Source organism: Kryptolebias marmoratus, linkage group LG8 (genome assembly GCF_001649575.2).
Source record: "Kryptolebias marmoratus isolate JLee-2015 linkage group LG8, ASM164957v2, whole genome shotgun sequence".
NCBI classification, from domain to species: Eukaryota; Metazoa; Chordata; class Actinopteri; order Cyprinodontiformes; family Rivulidae; genus Kryptolebias; species Kryptolebias marmoratus.
In genome coordinates, this window is record NC_051437.1 from 6,694,923 (window position 1) to 6,715,983 (window position 21,061).

A 21,061-nucleotide genomic window follows, 5' to 3' on the forward strand; every position below is an offset into this window, starting at 1 on the left:
TTTATAATTAAGTAGTTGAAATTGGGTCATTTTTTCTGCATTTGTTTTGTTTGGGCATAGCATTGGTACTGGCTTTGGAGTGGATGTGCAGATTAATCCTCTGATTTTTTGAATTTTCTCTGAAAAGAAACTGGAAAACTTGTTGCAGGCGGCATTAGATTGAAGTATGGAACAAGCGATATGGATTTTATCCCATGTACTTAAACTTTACACCTATATGGAGCTCCTAAAGAGATGTTGGACAAAAAACCAGAATCAGTTTCCTGTGCACGTGAGAAACTACCTGGTGCTCATGGGAAACTTTCTCATGGGCATGCAGTATTATTCCGTGCACACCGGAAAAAGTGTCTAGTGAGCACAAGGTCGCTGTTACACACAAGAGAATATCCAGTGCAATTCAGCGTCTGATTAAAAGAAAAACCTGATTAACTAGCACAACATGCATTCAAATGCAAATAAAATAAAACTCTGAGCAATATAGCAGAATGAGAGCAGTACTGTGAATGTGCGTATTAAAATTACATTTGCAACAGTTATATAATCTATCGTATCATCCATGAGTTTTCGGTTGACATTGTCGGGACTACTTCATGTTTTTTTAGAAAGTTGGATATATTTCCTTTTGACTTGCTTAAATATTTACTTTCCTCTAAATTCCCCTTTAGGGCTTCGTGGATTTAAGTTGTTGGTTTATGTTTAATGCTTTCCCACTTTTGTTTTCAGTTGAAAGTTTTAGTGTTTAGGATGACCTTTATAATGAATTCCTTTGGAAAATGTGTGTTCAGAGCTGATAAATGATGTTAGGCATTATAGAGGGACTTGTTATCCGTTCTGCTGTGTGTAGGTGTGGAGAGCCCTTCTCACGCCATCCGAGCCGACGCCGACCCTCTCGCCCGCTCTGCCACCAGCGTCGTCATCACGCTGGCTGACAAGTACACTTACGACTTCCCCGTCGAAATCCTCATCTACCCCAGCGGTAGGTCTACAGCTTAAAAACTCTTATAGCGCACAACCCTGCATCGGTCTTTTGTTCATTATAAGTAAAATATTCTCAAACTGGTTTTTAGCTCCTTTTTCTTTTTTTTTTTTTTTACACACTATGTGGCCTGTAATCAGATGAGGGGGAAAGGTGAGTCACTTTCTGAGTGTGAGTGCCTGATCAGGGAAAAAAGAGGTCCTCTGTTCGTGGTGTTTGCCAGCAGTCTCACACCGCACTGTGTGGGTGTTCTTTGTCAAGGTTTTTTTTTTTTTTTTCCCCTGTGGTACTCTTTTCTGTCTCCTACTGCTGTCTTAAACTACAGAATGTGTGGGCTGGTTGTCTCCCCGAGGCAGGAATGAGCCCTGGTCACGCTGAGCCGATTGGCCTCTTACCAGGGCTTTGTTCACAAGCAGACCTGCGGCCAGAGTGGGCCACTTTAATTCAGCTCAGACTGGTGCTGCACTTTCAGTCACAACATGGATGCTCAGTTCGAGCTGAGAGGTGGAGGAGACTGAGATGCAATAAAAACAGACTGGGAAAAGTCTGTTTTTATCAAACCATGGTTATTTCATAAGTGCCAGTTAAGAGTTTAATGCTTTCTGACACACCAGACAAAATGAAAAGCCTTCAAAGGCATTTATAAAGCATGCAATGCAGAAAATACATACAACCACTATTATGAAAAGGTTGGGAGGCTGTGTAAAATGTAGATAGAAACAGAAGGCAATGATTTGCAAATCTCATAGACTCACATTTTATTTACAATGAAACACAGTAAACATATCAATTGTTGGAACGAAGAAATTGGAATATGTTTTCAAACAAGGTAATTTTGAATTTGGTGGCAGCAACACATCTCAAAAAATGTTGCCACAGGGCCAGGTTTGCCACTTTGAAACACCTCTTCTTCTTTTACCGACAGTCTGTAAACGCCAAGAACTGAGGACAGCAGCTGCTGGAGATTTTAGAGGGAATGTTGTCCCATTCTTGTCTGATAGAGGATTCTAGCTGTTCAACAGTCCTGGGTCATTTTTTTTAGAGTTTTTGCTTCATGATGCTTTTAATTAATGAGATGTCTGGACAGCAGGCAGGCCGGTTCAGTTCTACTGTGAAGCCATTCCAACATGATCGATGCAGTTTGTGGTTTAACATTTTCTTACTACAAAAAGCAAGGCTTTTCCTGAAAAAAAACAAAAACAAAAAAACATTATATGGGTGGGAGCTTGATACAGATGTGTAAGTGTACATGCCATAGGCACTAATGCACCCCCATACCATCAGAGAGGCAGGTTTTTAAACTGTGTGCTGATAACAGGCAGGATGGTTCCTCTCCTTTTTAGTATGAAAGACGTAGCCTTCATGGGCTCCAAAAACAATTTCATATTTCAGTTTGTCTGATTTGTCAGTTTTCCACTTTGCCTCAGTCCGTTTCAAAGGAGCTTTGGTTTAGAGAAGACGGCAGCGTTTCTGGATGGTGTTCCCACATGCCGTCTTCTCTGCACAATACAGCTTTAACCAGCATTTGTGGATGGTACAGTGAACTGTGTTTACAGACAGTGATTTGTAGAAGTGCTCCTGAGTCCATGCAGTGACGTCCAGAACAGAATCAGACCTGTTTTTAATACAGAGCTGCCTGAGGGCCTGAAGATCAGACATCCAATACTGACATGATATTGTTCCTTTATTTTTTTCACAGTTCTTTTGTAGACTGATAAACCTCTGCCCAACTTTACTTCTGATAGATTCAGCCTCTTTAAAATCCTTTTTTTATACCCAGTCCTCTTACTGAGCTGTTGTCAGTAAACCTAATTAGTTGCAAAATGCTCCTCCAGCTGTTCCTTATTTGTACAACTTTCTTTTACAGCCTTTTGTTGCACCGTCCCATCTTTTTATTTTTGAGATGTGTTGTTGCCACCAAATTCAAAATTTCCTGATTTTCTTTTCTAAAAATTGAAAAAATTTTAGTTACAACATTTGATATGTTTACTATGTTCCATTGTGAATAAAATATTTGTAAAAAAAATTACATATGTAAATATTTTAAATAAATCTTAATATATAATAATAGAAAGGCTTTCACTAAACCCACATAGAAAAACATGCATGATTTAATTTTAAGTCTGTCAACTTTGCTGCTGCCTAGTAAAAAAGTCACACTTTTTGTAATTTTACCTCAAGACCGCCTTCTTTTTACCTACAAATACTCCTAACAAGATATAAAAACACTCAACCTTGTAGTCTAATTTAGTTTATTTTCTTTTTCCCCCTTTTTTTTTTTGAGGGCCCCACTGTGATACAATTAATTCCAGCATCAACCATCAATATAGGGATAATTCTGTGCTTGAGTCTCAGACACACATTCACAGCAACGTCTTTGTTTTTGTTTGTTTTTTTAATTACTGTGTTATTTAAGAGCCCCATGTGCCCCACGTCCTCATTGAGAACGGAGACATGACGCAGGAGGAGTACGACGAGTATCTTCACAGCCGGAGTGATTTCATCAAAGCAACCAAGAAGGACTCCAGCAATCAGAGGAAAGTGAGTGTGCAGCTAACATCAGCTCCATGTGCTTGAACTAATGACAACGATAATATACCCATTCTCTTTTTCAGGGAGGGGGGGGGGGCAACGTGCGGCAACAAACTCTTCTTTCATTGCCCACCAATGAGAGGCGGGGGATAACGTAGCTGCCTCTGTGTGTTTGTGCATGTGTTTGACAGTTAACAAAATATCTTATCAACCACTGAAGGATTTCAATGAAATCTCAGAAGATAATTACTGAACGTACATCTACACCTGTTAAGTTTTACGGTCAGCCTGATTCAGTGTGGCCGCCACAGCTGATCGGTCATAGAAAACGCAAAAATGGTCACAACTCGGTCAATTCTACAGATATTTTGGTGTGGTGATAGCTGAGTGTCACTCCTAATACCTTCGCCAACTAACAAATCGAGTGAGATTTTGCAATATTATGGATGATCGTGCATGATGGCGTTTTGAGATTTGATGATTTTCAGCATAAGATGATCGTAGTTTAAAATTCTGGCATGAAAGGAGGTGGGCAAAATGTATTGTTTCAAGAAATAATAGACCTTTAATTAAAGCTGCATTATTGTTGCTTTATTATGTGTTGCTAAACATTACAAACCCCTATTATATAATAGGGTACTTCACACTTTGTTTTGAAAATGTTGTTATTATTATTATTATTCAGCAGAAGAAAAAAATTAAAAGGAATATTTGAAATGGTGTTCTGTGGATTTTTATCTTACTTGTTGTAGATAGATCTTTGAATGACCTCCGTTTGTGAAAGGAGAGTTTATTTTTGACTGGACATAAACGTTTAGAAAATAACATTTGCATGAACTGCTATAACATTTTGAAGCTTGGAGCTGTTTTTAGATAGAAGCAATCCACTTTAGTCTTAGCTCTGATTGGATTAGCCATTAGTTTATCAATCCATTCTGAATTAAACTCTGCTTCTCCAAACTGAGGTCGTTCAAGGAGCTATCTACAACAGGTAAGATATTAAATGTTCACAACCTTTCACACCTCAAAATGTTCAAACTGTTCCTTTAAGATTTTTAAACAGAAAAGGACAAGAACGGCAGCAGGGATTTTCAGCAGAAGGGAAAGTAATGTGTTTTTTTAAAACATTATACTGCCATGTTAATCTATTACCCTAAATAAAATTATAAATCAATCAGTAAATGGCCTTACTGTACGCTTTTCAAATGAACAGAAGGCTTCACTGTCAGTAAGTGCCAATATCGCTATTTCCACCTCTGCATGTGTCCATTCACATCAAGCAATGATGAGATTGTTAAGTGACCAGCAGACCTAAACAGGAGGAGACGAGAGAGCACTTAGCCATAAAAATGGGTTTCTATGGAAACACTTCAAAGGCAAGGCCCGTTCTGCCTGGACTTTTCCTGCACATTTGCAAAAATTGATGTGCTTTGTCAACTGGATCGCTCTTATTTTTTGTGTGTCTTTCTGTTTTCTCCATCTATAGATTTTGAAGATCCCAATAATTAGTTGTGTTAATTACCTTATGGTGCTAAAACTTATGCAGATTGTGTTTTTGTTTCTTCTTTTATTGTAGGTAGAGGTGATTCACAGGAGGCTGCATAAAGACATCCTCCGCAACCCTGTGGTCATGTTGAACTTTTGTCCTGACCTTAAGTCTGTCTGCGCGGACCTGAGGAAAGTTCACGGCGAATTCATCTTCCTCATTGACAGAAGCGGCAGTATGAGCGGAGTCAACATTCACCGTGTAAAAGTATATATATATTTTTTTAAATCTCAGCTTACATTTTTTTTTCTGCTTTCTTCTACTACATTAACAGCACAACTGAACTAATTTATAAATTTTAAATTTTTTGTTGAGGAGTATTGTTATTTAGACCAAATATGTGTTTAGGTGAATACAATGGGAAGGTAAGTGCATGAAGGAACATTAGACTCTCTAAAATTGCTTTTTTTGAATCTTTTGACTCATAGTGCAGTCTTCTGATGTAGTAGACGTTGTGAAGGAACAGCAGGAAGGGCATGTACACAAGGTTATTGACGAGATCAATTATTTACTATTCACCAAACACCTTTCAGTTGCTTGGTTTTTGGTGGTTTTTGAGATTTTATCAGGTTTTGTGTGAACTTCAATCAATACTTAACAGCGTAGGCTGAAGGATTTCAAAGGTTTTAGATGTTATTTAGGTGCTTGTGCTCGATTCTGATTGGTAATGCTGGCTGCTGTTGTTTTGAGACCCACACTTGAGCTTTTATTGGATGTGTGGGCTTAAGGGCAGGCTGAATGTGATAGGGATATAACAACTGTTTACCCCGGATCCCTCAAGAAATCCTTCTATAAAACTAGAGCACTACTCTTCGTAGTTTTATTTTTTTTTCTCTTTCATTCCTGATGCATCTGAGCAGTCATTTCATTCTAAATTGTAGTGTTTAATGCAGTCTGGGTGCTGCTCACCTGGATGGAAGTAGAGGTAAGTGGTGTGATTTTAGAGTCTGCCCTGTGATGCTGAAGAGGTGGTGATTGGTAAAAATGATACTGTGTGATGCCACTCACTTCTCTCTCAGAAAATTCACAGTTCAGTAATGATAGATGTTGCTCCTCTGGACCTAAATCTGCTCTGGGCCTTCTTCTCAGGACGCCATGGTGGTTATTCTCAAGAGCCTGGTGCCCGGCTGCCTTTTCAACATCGTTGGATTTGGATCCACGTTCAAATCACTCTTCACAACCAGCCGGAACTACGAGGAGGTAAACAGCTCTGTATATTGAGAAGACCTCTTTCTGGGCTAAGTCCAAATTCTACAAAAGGTGTGCAGTCATGAAAACAACAGCTCAGACATCGGTTCATAGTAATTACATGTTTAGGAGAACACGCAATTGCGACATTATTGTAGGATATGGTAGTAACGGCATCAGCTGCGATAAGTCCATATATTCTGTCATTACAATGCTCAGAGTACTTTTTATGTTACAGCTGTGGGTACTGAGGCGACTGTGGGTCCATATGTCTACCAAATATAGATCTTTAAGATGCAGTTCGAGCTTGTGATTTACTGGAATCCTTCACAATGCTGATATTGTCCGCATTGTTAGAATATTTATAATTTTTGATGAATTGTGCAACTTTATTACAGACTATACATATATATATATATATATATATAGGCAGCATTATCCCCACGACCCAGAATGGAGAAGCGGGTAAAGAAAATGGATGGATGGATGAGAGGCATTATCATATATAATAAACATTTATTATGCTTATGATATTCCATTGTCAATAAAATATAAGTCTGTAAGATTTTCAAATCATTGCCTTCTGCTTTCATTTACATTTTATACAACCTTCCCAATTTTTTGGAATCGAGCTTGTTTAGACAACAGAGTCCCCCAGCCCCCCAGGTCTACAACAATCAGCTGTAATTATAAGTTTGATTAAATTTTTTTTAGTTCTGAGCAAAATCAGATGGGTTTATTTTGTCGGTAAGGTCTGTCTGTGAGATATATTAAGAACGAAATATGTGTGGAGAAGAATTTTAAACTCGATTTAGCAGGGAGCAAATGACAAAAAGACTAAAATTGGTGGGAAATGTGAATTCTGGAAGCTTGAGGGTTCTCCTCAGTATCTTAGCTGTTCCTAGGACTGAGCTCTTCTGGACAGAGATCTCTGAGGTTGTTCCTGGGATCTGTTGGAGCCACTCTTTCAGGTTTGGGGGTCACAGCACTGAGTGCTCCAATGACCACTGATACCACTGAGGCCTTGACTCTCCACAACTTCTCTATTTTTCTTGGTATTTCTCCAGCTTCTCAGGCTCCTTTCTGATGTTACAGTCACTTGGGATCACTACATCTATCACCACAATGTCCGGTTGGTTAGCCATCATTTGTTTTTCAGTCTGGATCTGGAAGTCCCACAGTATCTAGCCCTGCCATTCTCCACCACCTTAGGTGGAGTCTCCCACTTTGACTGTGGGACTTCCAGTCCATACCTGTATGATGTGCTGGACTGCCTCAAGGCCATCTGTACACAGTCTGCATCTTGGGTCCTGCCTGGTATGATAGACCCCGGACTATATTGCTCTTATGCAGCCATGATTAGTGCCTCTGTGCTGTCCTTCAGTCCAGCCCTTTCTAGCCACTGGTAGGATTTGTTGATATCAGCCACTACCTTCAGTCTGCTAGTGGTACATGCTGTGCAGGGGCTCATCTTTTCATCAGGGTTCCTGTTGTTCTTTCCCTTGTCTCTCTGGCTTTCTGCTGCCTGAATGTCTCAGGCATATTTTATATATATATATTATGCATACTGTAATATATGCAGTAGCTGATTTAGCACCCTTCAAAATTTCCTTCAGACATGCTCTAGTTTGTACCTGCAGTTTTATCCAGCAGAAGACAAATGTCTTTGTTTTGTCAGCTATGTGAGAATAGCCTTGATTCTCTCTGTAACTCTTCAACCTTATGACCCAGGAGGCCCTGGCCCAGGCTTGTGATTACATCAGGAGGATCAGAGCTGACATGGGGGGAACCAACATCCTGGCACCGCTAACCTGGATCCTGAGGCAGCCGATGATCAGTGGCCACCCCAGGCTGCTCTTCCTGCTCACAGACGGCGCTGTCAGCAACACGGGCAGAGTTATCGAGCTGGTCCGCAGCCACGCACGCTACATCAGGCAAGTATTACTGTCAAGACACTCTGTTATGAAAGATGGATCAATGAGTTACATTGTTAGGGATGTTGTCAGTACTAAACCACAACAGATTTTCTTGTAAACACTGTTCTGGTCTCTAAACTTGTTAGACCTTGACCCATTTGATTCTAAATGTGATCCATATCTGCCAGCGGACATTGAAGCTGTTTGTTTATAAGAATTTTGATGACATCAGTCATTAAAATAAAAAACGTCAGTATGTTGCGTTTATCAAATCTTCATGTTTTATGTTCATTCAGAAGATAAAATCTCTACTGTGGGTTCATCAATAGGTTTGAATTTAATACCTGGACACTGATGTGTAATCCTCTCAAAAAGAAATGGGAAAACGTGCAGCTGGTGTCTTTGTTAAACATTCATCATAAATCAGTCACAGAGGCAACATCTGGGCAGCTATTTCAAAATAAAAAGAAAACAGCAACATCAAAACTGTTTTTAAAGCTGGAATAAGCAAATAAGAAAGCAGCGTGTGAACACCAGCTGTCTGATAGAGGGGAGTGCTGGGGGCACAACACATCTGCAGCACTCTGGGAAATAATTTTATTTTGCCGTTTGCATTTAAGTCTCACACTGTGAAACCCCCGTCTAGAGTCTCTCTCTGGAAATAATTGACTTTTGTCTTCCCCCTTTTAATGGATGGCTGCCCCCAGATGATTGCATTAGGTGCAGAGAGCTCGGTCAAATCATCAACACTTCCTGGGTCATTATCGCACCATGCTTACAAATCAGCTCAGCCACTTAGGGACTAGATCAAACAAGGATGAATCACTCTTTAGAAAACTCATGTTGGGATTTTTAACTGTGCTGAAGGTGACATTTCTCTCTGATCTGCTCTCTTTTATCCCATTAATAATGCAAAGGAACAAGGTTAGCACATGGTCGCTATAGCCAACTCATCTTTCATGAAAAATGGAATATATGGGGTATAAAACTGCAGCTTTGTCCACGCATTCTAAAGCGCTCTAGATGTCCTCCATCCTACACCATAAAAAGATAGTTTTCTGTTTTTTTTCCCAAGATATATGCAGCATCTTTTCATTTATCTGCAAAATATGCGCACATACTGCAAATACATCTGTTATCTTGCTCATAAATGTGCTGATCTGTCCACGAAGCTGCAGTGTTTATTGTGTCTGTGCAGATGTTTTACGTTCGGCATAGGACAGAATGCATGCAGGAGGCTCGTTCAGGGGCTGGCAACCGTTTCCAAAGGAGCAGCAGAGTTTTTGGCAGACGGAGAGAGGCTGCAGCCCAAGGTACTCATTTCCCAGCATTGAGTGTCACTCAAAACAACAGCCGGCTATTCTCAGGGCCACTAGAAAGCAATTATGCAGAGGTTTCAAAACCCCGAGTGTCTGTCTCTGATACTAGTTAGGAAATCATATCTGAAACACCCCTTCCCTTTATAAAGTCACAGGGAATACGTGTTTATGTTTTTACTCCACAGATGATAAAGTCGCTGAAGAAAACCATGTCTCCGGTTCTCAGTGACATTTCCATCGAGTGGCTCTTTCCTGAAACCAAAGAGGTGCTGCTGTCCCCGGTTGGCAACACCTTCCTTTTTCCAGGGGACAGTCTCATTGGCTACAGTGTGGTTTGTGACACTACCCGTTACCACGACAACCCCAAATCTGTAAGACACCTGTTGAAACGTGCTAAATTAAACCGCACACATCCATGTCTTAGAAAATCAGCCTTTTCCGTTTGGTTATTGATTCAAATAACTGCTCTGGTGCCTCAAAAAGCTGTTCAATGTAAATCCTGAGTGGAATAATAAAACGGTCCACTTCAAAAGAATCTATTTAATAAAAACCTTGACAGGTATTTGATGAAAAAAGCTAAAAAGCACTCGTCAGAATGAGTCACCCACTCCAAATCTCAACAGGATAAGAGGCGACGTTACAGCATGATGCGCTCTATTGAGTCAGCCAGCTCGGTGTTTTATCACTCTCAAGAAGAGGAGCTGGGGAAGACGGGTGTCGACAGCCAGGGGTCCCAGAGGGAAGGACCCTTCGGCACGCTGTATGACTCCTACCAGGACTCCGTGACAGACAGTGGCCTTGGAATGACAGAGCAAGACATCACAGGTGCGATCACTCAGTCTGAACTACTGCAAGCTAAAAAAAGGGGATTTCTCTTAATGTAAGATCTTTAAACTGTGTGCTCTTATACATTTCTACTTGCCGCAGTTTGTGCATTGATCTAATGCTGCTCTTATTGGTTAAAGCTATTTTGGCTTCGATATTTGTGTGAACAGGTGTGTTTAATAGTTGTACATGAATTTGAGACGAGACAAGTCATCAATGGTGCCCAAAGGAGTAAGACTCATAAATGCGCAGCTATGAAAAAGTTTGGATTATTTATTTATTTATTTATCTAAAGAGTTTCCAGATTTGGATAAGCATTAGATAACTCTAAAATTGTCCCTAGGTGGGAGTCATAGCATGAATTGTTGTTTGTTTCTTTGTGGCCCCGTGATGGACAAATTTTGAACATTAACTAGTTCTTATAATCAGGTTTTTTAGATTGACAGTACATGGAAATTGTCACCGTCGTTGCTCCTAGTGGGAGTAATTTGCAAGGCAGCAATGTGTGAATGTTTGCTGTATAATAGCAAATTTACTATATGCTGCATCTACATTGTGCAACTGGTCATTCACAAGTTGCTGAAGCATACTCTGTCTTTTCTGTTTTACTCTAAATGAGAATGTACTTTTGCAAATTAGAGATCATGTTTTAGTAAAAAAAAAAAGAGAGTTAAATCTTGTGATGAAGGTCATAATCCCATTAGGAAAACAAGGTACGGATTTATTTTTCCTTCAAAAGCAATTTTTCTTGGTATTCATCTATTGTATACAGTCTTTGGTTTTTCAAGGTGTTTGCATCCAGTAATGATGACTAATTGTAAGCATTTGAATCACAGTAAGGTTGGTGTCATCTGAAGATTTATAGTTTGGTTCTTTGTGAACCACATACAGTTCAAACCAGATGTTTACATGGAGTGTATAAAAAGACACAGAGCCATTTTTTTTCTCACTGCCTAACATTAAATCAGACTAAACCTATTCTGTTTTATATCATCTTTTCACAAAGGTTTGCTGGAATTTTGTCCCGTTCCTCCTGACAGAACTGGTGGAAAAGGTTTGTGGGACGCCTCGCTCCCACACACTTTCTCAGCTCTGCCCACAATTTTTTTTTTTTTTTATGGGCTTGAGATCAGGGCTTTGTGATGGCCACTCCAAAACATTGACCTTTTGTCCTTAAGCCATTCTGTAACTAATTTAGCAGTTTGTTTAGGGTCATTGTCCATTTGGAAGACCCATTTGGACCCAAGCTCTAACTTCCTGGCTGATGTCTTGAGTTATAATATTTCAACATAATGTTTTTTCCTTGTGATACCATTTATTTTATGAAGTGAACCAGACCCTCCTGCAGCAAAACACACCCACAGCATGATGCTGCCACCTCTGTACTTCACAGTTAGGATGGTGTTCTCAGGCTTGGAAGCTTTTTCTTTCTTCCTCCAAACGTAACAATGTTCATTAAGGCCAACAGTTTAATTTTAGTTTCATCAGACCACAGGACATGTCTCCATAAATGAAGGTCTTTGTCTCTGTGTGCATTTACAAACTGTAATCTGACTTTTTGATGTTGTTTTCAGAGTAATGGCTTCTTTCTCACTAAGTGACCTTTCAGTCCATGTTGGTACAGAACTCGTTTCACTGTGGATAATGACTCTATGTCCAGCTTTGATATGCACATTTTGCATCAAAACCCATTCATCTCAGGAACCCATGTCCTTCCTGAGTGATATGATGGCAGAACATTCCCATGGTGTTTATACTTGTGTCTAACTGAACAGATGAACCTTCAGGGATCTGGACACTGTACCCGAGGAAGATCCCGAGTTGTGGAGGTCAACAGTTCTCTTCGTGGCTGATTTCTTTTAATTTTTCCATGATGTCACACAAGAAGCAGTGTGTTTGAGGCGTGTCTAAAAATACACCCACAGGTGTGCCTCAAGTAGCTCAAATCTTGTCAACTAACCAATCAGAAGCTTCCAAATCCATGAAATAATCATCTAGACTTTTCCAAACTCTTTAAAAGCAAAGTAATTTGTGACTTGTGCCTTTGACGAAAGTAATACAAAATTCTCAAAAAAAAGAAATTCTCAACATTCAGGCATTTAGCAAATACAAATAATTTTAGGAATACTAACTGACCTAAAAGAGGAAAGATTTAGGCTGATTTGATGTCAGACAGTCAGAAATAAATATTTATGTCCTTTTATGCAATGCATGTAAACATCTGGTTTCAACTGTGGATACGAGGAATAAAGGAGAGGCAGAGGCTTGGTTATTTGTGTTGCTCATTGTTTTACAGCTTGAAAAACATCTTGCATTAATTTTGTTGTACCTGATCTCAGCTAGTCTTCTAGCAAATATTTAGGAATTGTTTTCACATATATAATGAACTTATAGCCTGCATGTTAATCACTGAACTTCATAACTAAACTCACTAATAGAAGAAAGAACAATGGTCCAGTGTGGATGTAATTTGATTTACATGCAGACCAATGATGTAAAGGATTTGCTTTTCAAGGAGCTGGAATTAGAACAAATGTCAGAGGTTCTTAGTGGTGGCATTACAAGTAGAGCGATGGTGTTATCAGGCAGTTGCTGGCGCATCTGACAGTCAGTCAAAACAGTAGTCCCTTTCACAAAACACTTTAAGTCATGCTTGAGATGCGTTCTTGCATCGGATGACATGGCATGGGTAGGTTGAAGCTAACCTGCCGCCATTACACCACTGAACACCTTAGAGGAGTTTCCCTTTGCAGCAACTTTAGGAACTGTTTTGTGAAATAGAAAAATAAGCAAAGGTCACCAGATACAGAGATGCCTCATAGACAGCATTACGAGTTGGAGTTTGATGGAGGTCAATAGGGATTTTTATGAAGCCAAGTGGTTGTATTGTATGCCTGACTTGTAGGATGTACAGATAACATGGTGGCCTGATGTTGGAACCAGTAATTACATGAGGACACCCACACTGATTGCGAAACTTCCAGTCACCTAAGACAGACTAAACAAGGAGAGGATTTCAAACTGTGCGGCACGCATTACAGAGCTCCAAAACATCTGTGCCTGCCATCTGGACCCAGGCATTGGACTCTATAAAAAAACACCTGATGTCATCCCCCTCTGTGTCTCAGCATCTGGTATCAGTCGGGCTACAGATTCGCCATTTCATGCGTAGACCACCATTAACACCAGAGCAAAGACAGCTGTTTTTGGAGAGATGCTGTAAGCAGAAGGCATGGACTAATGATGAGTGATGTGATATCATGTTTAGCAATGAAACTTTGTTCCTCATTACCTTGGATGATCATTATGTGCATGTATGCCAGCATAGAGGGAAGAAGAGCAATCTCATCAATTATGTTATAGAGAGACACTCTAGTGTTATTCTTGACATTGTGGTGTGAGAACTCATAGGACAGCGGTGTCCAATCATGGGGTTTGAGGGACTCTATCCTGCATGTTTTAGATGTTTCCCTGCTCCTCAGCAGGTCTTCAAGTTCTGGAGAAGCCTGTTTTTGAATTTGAATCCCTCAGTCTTTCATATCAGGTGTGTCAAAACAGAGAAACAACTAAAACATGCAGGATAGTGGCCCGCTCCAGGACTGGATACCACTTCAGTTGACTTCTGGCAGTGATTCCAGGACCCTAATGGCACAGTGCTATGCCAGTGACATCATATGTTTGCATGTCTTACCCCTCCTAAGACCCTGGTACAGTCTTTCAACAAGAAAACACCTGTCCATACATGACACATGTGTCTATGATATACCTGCATCGTGTTGAGGTCCTCCTGTGGCTAGCCGGGTACCCCAATGTATCTCAATCTTTCCCCAATCTAAGATATATGGGATCAGCTCAGACGTCAACTTCAATCCTGTGCTTATCTGCTGGAGCAAAAGGGCCATCTACAGTGTGCTGCAGGAGATGATACAATGGCTGTATGACTTTGTTCTGCAACAAATCACTGCTTAAATCCAGGCCTGAAGGGGTGCCACACCCTGCTGACAGGGTATCATAAGTGTGCCTTACTGCCAGCTCCATTATCCATTTGATCTAATATCACTGTATAATCATTGCAATACAGTTATATGATCTTTCCACACATGCAGTTTCATTTCACTTCGGCCACTGTCTGGGTGCTTAACTTTTTTGTCAAGGTGTGTGTATTTAATAAAATTCATCAAAATGTTTTTACACAAAAATGGCCTCCATAAACATTGACTGAGAAATATGGAAATTTGACTCTGGAAAAACTCTGAAGGTCTGCGGTGAAAAATGATCAGCTATTGAACACTCAGGTTGCCCCAAGAAAAAGTAATTCAGTTATTTTTCATCACATAATTTAATTTGTGTGTTATTCTTCTTTATACCTAAGATGATGAAATGCTAAACATCAGCAAGTTAACATCGCTACTGGGAGCCTTTTGCAATGCTAGTGTTTAAAACATAACTTATTTTTTTTTTAAACTAAAGGCACAGGATGTGAAAATTACATCTTTCACACAAGCTTCTGTCGACATCCAGTTTCTTTTCTTGAATGTGACACCAAGCCGCAGTCAAAATGTGAAAACCCTGTGTGAGGGTTTAGATCAGCTATTCTTAAACTAGCATGTCACTTAGAAATTAATATTTGTTAAAAAAGGGGTAATTTGTGCTCAACATAAATTATTCTTTGATCAAATTGATGTTTTTGGTGTTTGACAGCTGGTTTCTTTCAAACAAGAAAAAACACTAATGACTTTGCATATTGAATTAGGAGTTATCATTTCAGAGTGACAGAGCTAATATTTATCTTTACAAAACTGCACCATTGTTTTTTAACATGCTGATTTATTATGTCTGCCATCATGTTTAGATGACACATCGCCAAGGAGGCGTGCATACAGCACAAACCAGATCACAGACTACAACCCAGCCAAAAAAATCTACACATCCAGTGACCCAAGCTCTGTGGTGCCCAAGAATCCACTGAGGAGGTCCAAAGTCCAGGAGCTGACAGGCCAGATGAGCCCTGAGCATGAAGCGCAGTGGAAGAATGACTACCAGGTGTGACCAAACACTAAACTACTAGTCACAGGGTTCATTTACCCCATTTTTAACTCTGTCACTGGTTCTTTCTGATTCTGATTCTTTTTAGCCATAGTTTATGCTGTCTGATTAGCATTGCTGGTCCATATACACAAAATAAACCACTACAGTATAATAAATCTTAATTCCTACAAATGATATAGCTGTCAACCTATCATGCAGAAATATAGATTTGAATTCAAAATGGTTGCCATACTGAAGAGCCACCTGACCCCTGCCTGGATTGGAGTATAATCAAGAACAGACTAATGTGCCCTTCTCAGTAATTAAGGGCAAAATTAATGAATTACAATTAGGTTTGAATATTACTCAGTGAGCATATGAGTATGACTAAACAGAATTAACAGGAGGAAACTGTGTTGGCTCTTGTAAATCCCACTGAGGGTCCATTATATCCTGTTGGACTTAATGAATGGATATAACAAATCTCTATTTGAATTAAAGTGCATGAAACATGACACCCTTGAAGGCTTTTGTACTTCTGAAACAGAATAAACAATCTCTCTGTTAAATTCCTCAGATTATTACTTGGACACAGTAAACCTTTGCTTCTTGTCCTTTTACTGTATTCGGAAAATTGAAGAAACTGTTTTGTTATCATTTTGAGCTCTTATAGTTTTTAAAAACGGATACGGTTTGTAGACTCCTGATGTTCATCAGTTGAAATAAACAGTCCAACCAGAGCTTTGAGTGAAACACAGAAATGATCAGAATAACAATTAGATTGTGTTGTTCCAAACCTTATTAAATCCATGATAGCTCCTGGGTATTGTGAATTAAAGCACATTTTTTTGCTGTTTTCAGCCACAGGTGGCCAGTCTGTGTGCCACATCTTTCAGAGGACGACCTGCCAGCTGTCACATGCCGCTCCCTCACCAGGAGCCAGCTCCACAGCAGGAAGAGGACTCTGAGCTCCATTTCCAGGCCCAGCTGCAGGACAGCTTTCAACCCAGTGACAGCAGTGGGGCGCCTGTGGCTCGCAACCCCACTGGGGAAGATGGATCCAGATCATCAACAGACAGCCCTTCTGTTGGCAGCATTGGAGACACAGGTAAGAGCATATCACTATTAGGGTTGGGAGGTTGGCTGAACATATTGACCATCAGCTACTGCAGTTTTTATTTATTTATTTTTAAGGATGATATATTTCACTTTATTTTAGCTAGTGTAATTTTCCCATAGCTCCAACAGTGACTTTGATGGGTTTGGGTTTGACAGAACGTGTATGATGACAGGCCTGTAGACCAAATTATCCATATGTAGCCACCAGTAAAGTTCTCTGAGGCATTGTTTACTGCAAACCATGCCCTGTTGTCCTCCGTGAACCAGGTGCACAATCTTTTCTCACAGAGAGTTGAGAACTACAAGACATTTTTCTCTGAATATTAGTGGTGACTCTCCAGCCAGTTCGTGATGCACAGGGAGGTAAGGTTTGACTTCTTCTGAAAGGGGCTTTTTCACTTAATGCCATCCTGACTGGATGAGTTGTCACATTTTTGTGAGTTCAGGGCAGTCTTCACATTCAGCTTTAAAATCAGGAAGTGAGAGTTCAGACAGGAGACGAGAGATTTCAGATATTTCTGTAATCAAATCCTGTTCAGAAGTTGCAGCTGTATTATTGGTGCTCAGGGGAACATGTGAGAGGCAGTCCACCATAATATTCTGACTTCCTGGTCGGGACTGCATGTCATACTGTAAACACATCAGTCTATCTGACCAGTGTGCAATTCTCATGACAGTTCTATTCATTCCTTTAGTGCTTAGCAGAGTAGTGAGGGGTTGGTGATCAGTTCTGAGCGTTAATCTGTCTCCCACAATTATGTCGTCCAACTTTTAACTGACCATACACAAACAGGAGCCTTTTTTTCTATAGTGGATTGTCTAAGTGCGGCTGTGTCAGAACAGCTCCCAATCCATCATCTGAAGCATCTGTTGTGATGAAAGTTGCCAGTTCAGGGTTGTAGATGGCAAGTGCTGGGTTTTTCAGGAGCATTGTTTTGAGATTATTAAAACTTTTATTTGCTACATCGGTCTATTTCAGTTCAACCTCTGTATTTGTATAACTCTCGCAGTGACTCAACCACTGCTGCAAAGCTTGGTAGAAACTTGCTGAACCAGGAGGTTAAGCCCAGGAATGAACGAAGAGCTGCCATGCCTGTTGGTGCAAGAGCTTTAATGATGGCAGGCAGTTGATCTGGACTGGGACGTAGGCCCTTGTTAGAGGTGACATGTTCCATGAATGGAATACTTGACTGACCAAATGATCTGTTGTAGAAGTTCATCTGTAGACCCTCATCTTTAGGGGTTGGAGAACAGCTTGTAGTTGTTCATCATGATGTTCCTTTGAGTTCTCATACAATATAATATCATTCAAATAGTTCTGGACTCCTGGCAAATCTTTCAGAACTGTGTGGATCACTTTTTGGAAGGCAGATGGTTCTGAAGCAAGTACAAAAGGAACTTGTGTGAAGTGAAAAATCCTTTATGTGTTATGAAAGCAGTAAGACTGCAGCTATCAGGGTGGAGAGGCAATTGGTGGTAAACTCAGCTTAAATCAATCTAGATAAAATGAGTGGCACCTCGCAATCTTATGAATAAGTCCTCCAAATAGGGTGCAGAGGGTGAAAGTCCATTACCACACTTTTATTAGGTGCACAAAGATCAACACAAAGCCTCAAGTCTCCTTTGAGTTTTAATGCCACCACTAGAGGACTTACCCAATCAGATGCATCCACTGGTTCAATAAAGCCTGCTTGGAGTAAGTGTTTGAACTGTGATAAACCTCTTCATTTAAGCTGAATGGCAGACGTCTCAGTTTTTGACATATGGGTTGTACTGTGTTGTTTACTTGAACTTTGTGAATAAACCCTTTACAACATCCAATTTGGTGGGCTGAAACAGAGTCTACATTACTCACCATGCATGTTTATGTGTCAGTGGGAGGTTCTTTTGCATCTTCCTCTTTATTCTTCATACTTCTCCATCAATAATGTTAACCTGAAGTCCTTTAATCAGGTCCAGGCCCAGTAGTGATGATCCAGACTTCACCATGTAGAATGATGCTGGAAGTTTGTTGTTTTTATTTGCTACTACTGTTGTAGTTTGTAGGCAACCAATGACAGGGAGGTCATCTTTTGCATATGTGACTAGATTACCTTTGGGGTTTTTTCAGTGGGCATTGCACAAAATATTGATTGTAGGCAGTTTCTCGTAAAAAAGAAACAGAAAATTAAGTTCAGGACCTGGGAGTTTCCTTGTGGTGCTTCACTGTTGGCTTAGCGTGTGATTTTATCAAATGCTGCTGCCATCAGCTTAACATCATTCACACACAGTACTGCTAAAAGTCCTGAACAACCACTTTTCTCACTGCAGCCACAGATGATTTGCATACTTGCAAAATTTCCCTTTTTTGTGTGGTTATCACATTTTACTTTAGCAGTAGGACAGTTTCTATTGTTAGCCAGGTGTTTATCTGATCAATACTGAAGCCGTGGCATTGCTCTTCATGACCTTTAAGAACCAGACAAAATGAAGCTGCATTGTGGCACAGAAAGCTTTTCCTATAAGATCAGCTGTAGAGTTAATCAGGGTTGTGTTGCTTGCATGGTGGCTATCAGCTGTTAGACACAAATTGCCCAACAAATTAAACAAATATACTTGTTTCTAAAAAAATGTAATGGTTCACGGCTGCATTAAGATTGAAGAAGCCACAGCCAGTTAAACTTCCTGACTGAAGGGACAATAACCGTTCCTCTGAGATCCATCTGCTCTCCTCGCTGCTTTGCAGTGCACTGGAAAAAAACTTGTCTGAAGACATTTTTCCTGAAAATTCCAACTTTTTAAAACATAATTTGCTGTGACAATAAGGTCATTATCGTAAAAGTTACCTATATGTCAGTTCTTAGCATGACAAGGCTGCTTGTAGCACCTAATATGAGTAACTTCTTGTTTTAAAATCAAAGTGATCCCAAATCAGTGACTTTATTGTTTTTGGCCACAAATATCATCCCTGACTTCTCCAACTGTATGGAGAATGTTGTTTGCAGGGTCCACTTCTCCTTTAAAAATAAAAACCTTAAACACAGTTGTGATAATATATTGCCAACTGTCGATTGTTGAACCTATCACCCAATCTTAAATATTACTGGTCTTAATTAATTAAAAGAATGCATTCAATGAATCAAGAAATTCACATTTTTAGGATGACATTCAGTAGTTTAGTTGTTCTCCAAACATTTTTGGCCTTGATAATTAAAATGTGGTATATATTTACTGAAGTGTGTTTAGTAATTTGATCATGTTTGCTACTAAATCTGTGGTTTTCTACATGATGATCCACCTTATAATAAAAGGTTTTACACTGTTGGAAACTCTTGTTTACTTGCTAGTTTATAGTGAGGTGAGAAGATGGACCCTGTGTCAGATGTTCAACAATTACTAATAATGCAATAATTTTGGAACAATAATAATAGCTTTCATCTTTTGGACTAGTCGAACCAGAAAAGCATGTTTATTCAGCAAGTTATTGTAAACAGGAATGTGATAACTTTTAATATAAAGAAGTCAGCAAATCTTATCAAGGCAACACATCACTCCTTTCAAAAAGGGGTTTTATGCAAATAACACCCCCTAATTTGTAGATGGTGTCAAAAATTTGTCCCAATATTGTAGCAAGATGTGTCATTTATGAAAATTACACTTCCAGTTTTGTATATGTAATTGTATGTTTTTGTATATTTTTATATTTAAAATACAGTCACTTAACAGCAGATCCTAAATGGCCAATTTGTTGCATGATTATTGGAATCATACTGTCACAGGCAATGATCAGACCCTGTCTTTTCTGAGTTTAATTGAAGGTAGTTCATTTTTATCCAGTCTGATATTTCTGACAGGCATTCGGGTAATTTTGACAATTTGAAGGAGCGGTACAGCTGGATGATGTCTGGCTGAAAAGAGAATATCAGCCAGGATAAGTCAAGTGGAAATGATGAAGCAGCCTACAGTGAAGCAATAAATGTATTTTTATGAATAAAATGTTCCTTCTGTAACATTTCAGAGGGATATGGACACCAGTTATGTCAAGCAGAAACCCCACAAGAGATTCACACGTCAGATCTGGGATCTGCCAGCCACCACAAAGGAGACTGCAAAGCAGTGGTGTCGGGACTGCTATGTGGAAAAGCAATGAAGTGGGAGGTAGCCTTTGACATTAAGCCTTTTCTAAATGGCCGGGAACGTGAGGAAAAGGTGCACGAGGATCTGTGGAATGAAACCTTCCATCACCTGGCCGGGCGCTCCATCATACGTGACTTTGAGCACATGGCGGAGAAGGAATCGGAGATAGAGCACGGTAAGCTTAGCTGGGATTCAAGTGTTTGAAAAGCACTGTGGGATGTTAAATTAAAGGGATTTTAACAAGTAATTACAATTGTTCAGTGTACACAGCAGTGGCGCCAGATTCATTTTCTAGGTGGGGGGACCACCGGAGTGTTTCGTCACCTTATTAATTTTACATGCATCGAATCTAAGATCAATAAAAACTGAATAATGAAACGCTTTTTCAGCTATGACTTTTTGTTCCAGTATATTATTATGAATAATGATAATTAGTTTAACCAAGCAACAGCTTTATAAATGACCACAATAAAAGTAAACACAGGTAAATAACATG

The 21,061-nt window shown here is 39.8% G+C and overlaps 1 protein-coding gene across 1 annotated transcript in view; it reads left to right on the forward strand.

Annotated features, from left to right (window-relative positions):
• Nucleotides 1-21,061, forward strand: part of vwa5b1 (von Willebrand factor A domain containing 5B1) — a 55,172-nt gene that overhangs the window by 11,039 nt on the left and 23,072 nt on the right. The window contains exons 6-16 of the mRNA XM_017419258.3: nt 845-976; nt 3,393-3,517; nt 5,085-5,261; nt 6,144-6,254; nt 7,974-8,176; nt 9,357-9,471; nt 9,663-9,848; nt 10,101-10,302; nt 15,155-15,345; nt 16,192-16,438; nt 20,447-20,740. Of these exons, the coding sequence (XP_017274747.1) occupies nt 845-976; nt 3,393-3,517; nt 5,085-5,261; nt 6,144-6,254; nt 7,974-8,176; nt 9,357-9,471; nt 9,663-9,848; nt 10,101-10,302; nt 15,155-15,345; nt 16,192-16,438; nt 20,447-20,740 (1,983 nt within the window). The remainder of the gene's footprint in view (nt 1-844; nt 977-3,392; nt 3,518-5,084; nt 5,262-6,143; nt 6,255-7,973; nt 8,177-9,356; nt 9,472-9,662; nt 9,849-10,100; nt 10,303-15,154; nt 15,346-16,191; nt 16,439-20,446; nt 20,741-21,061) is intronic.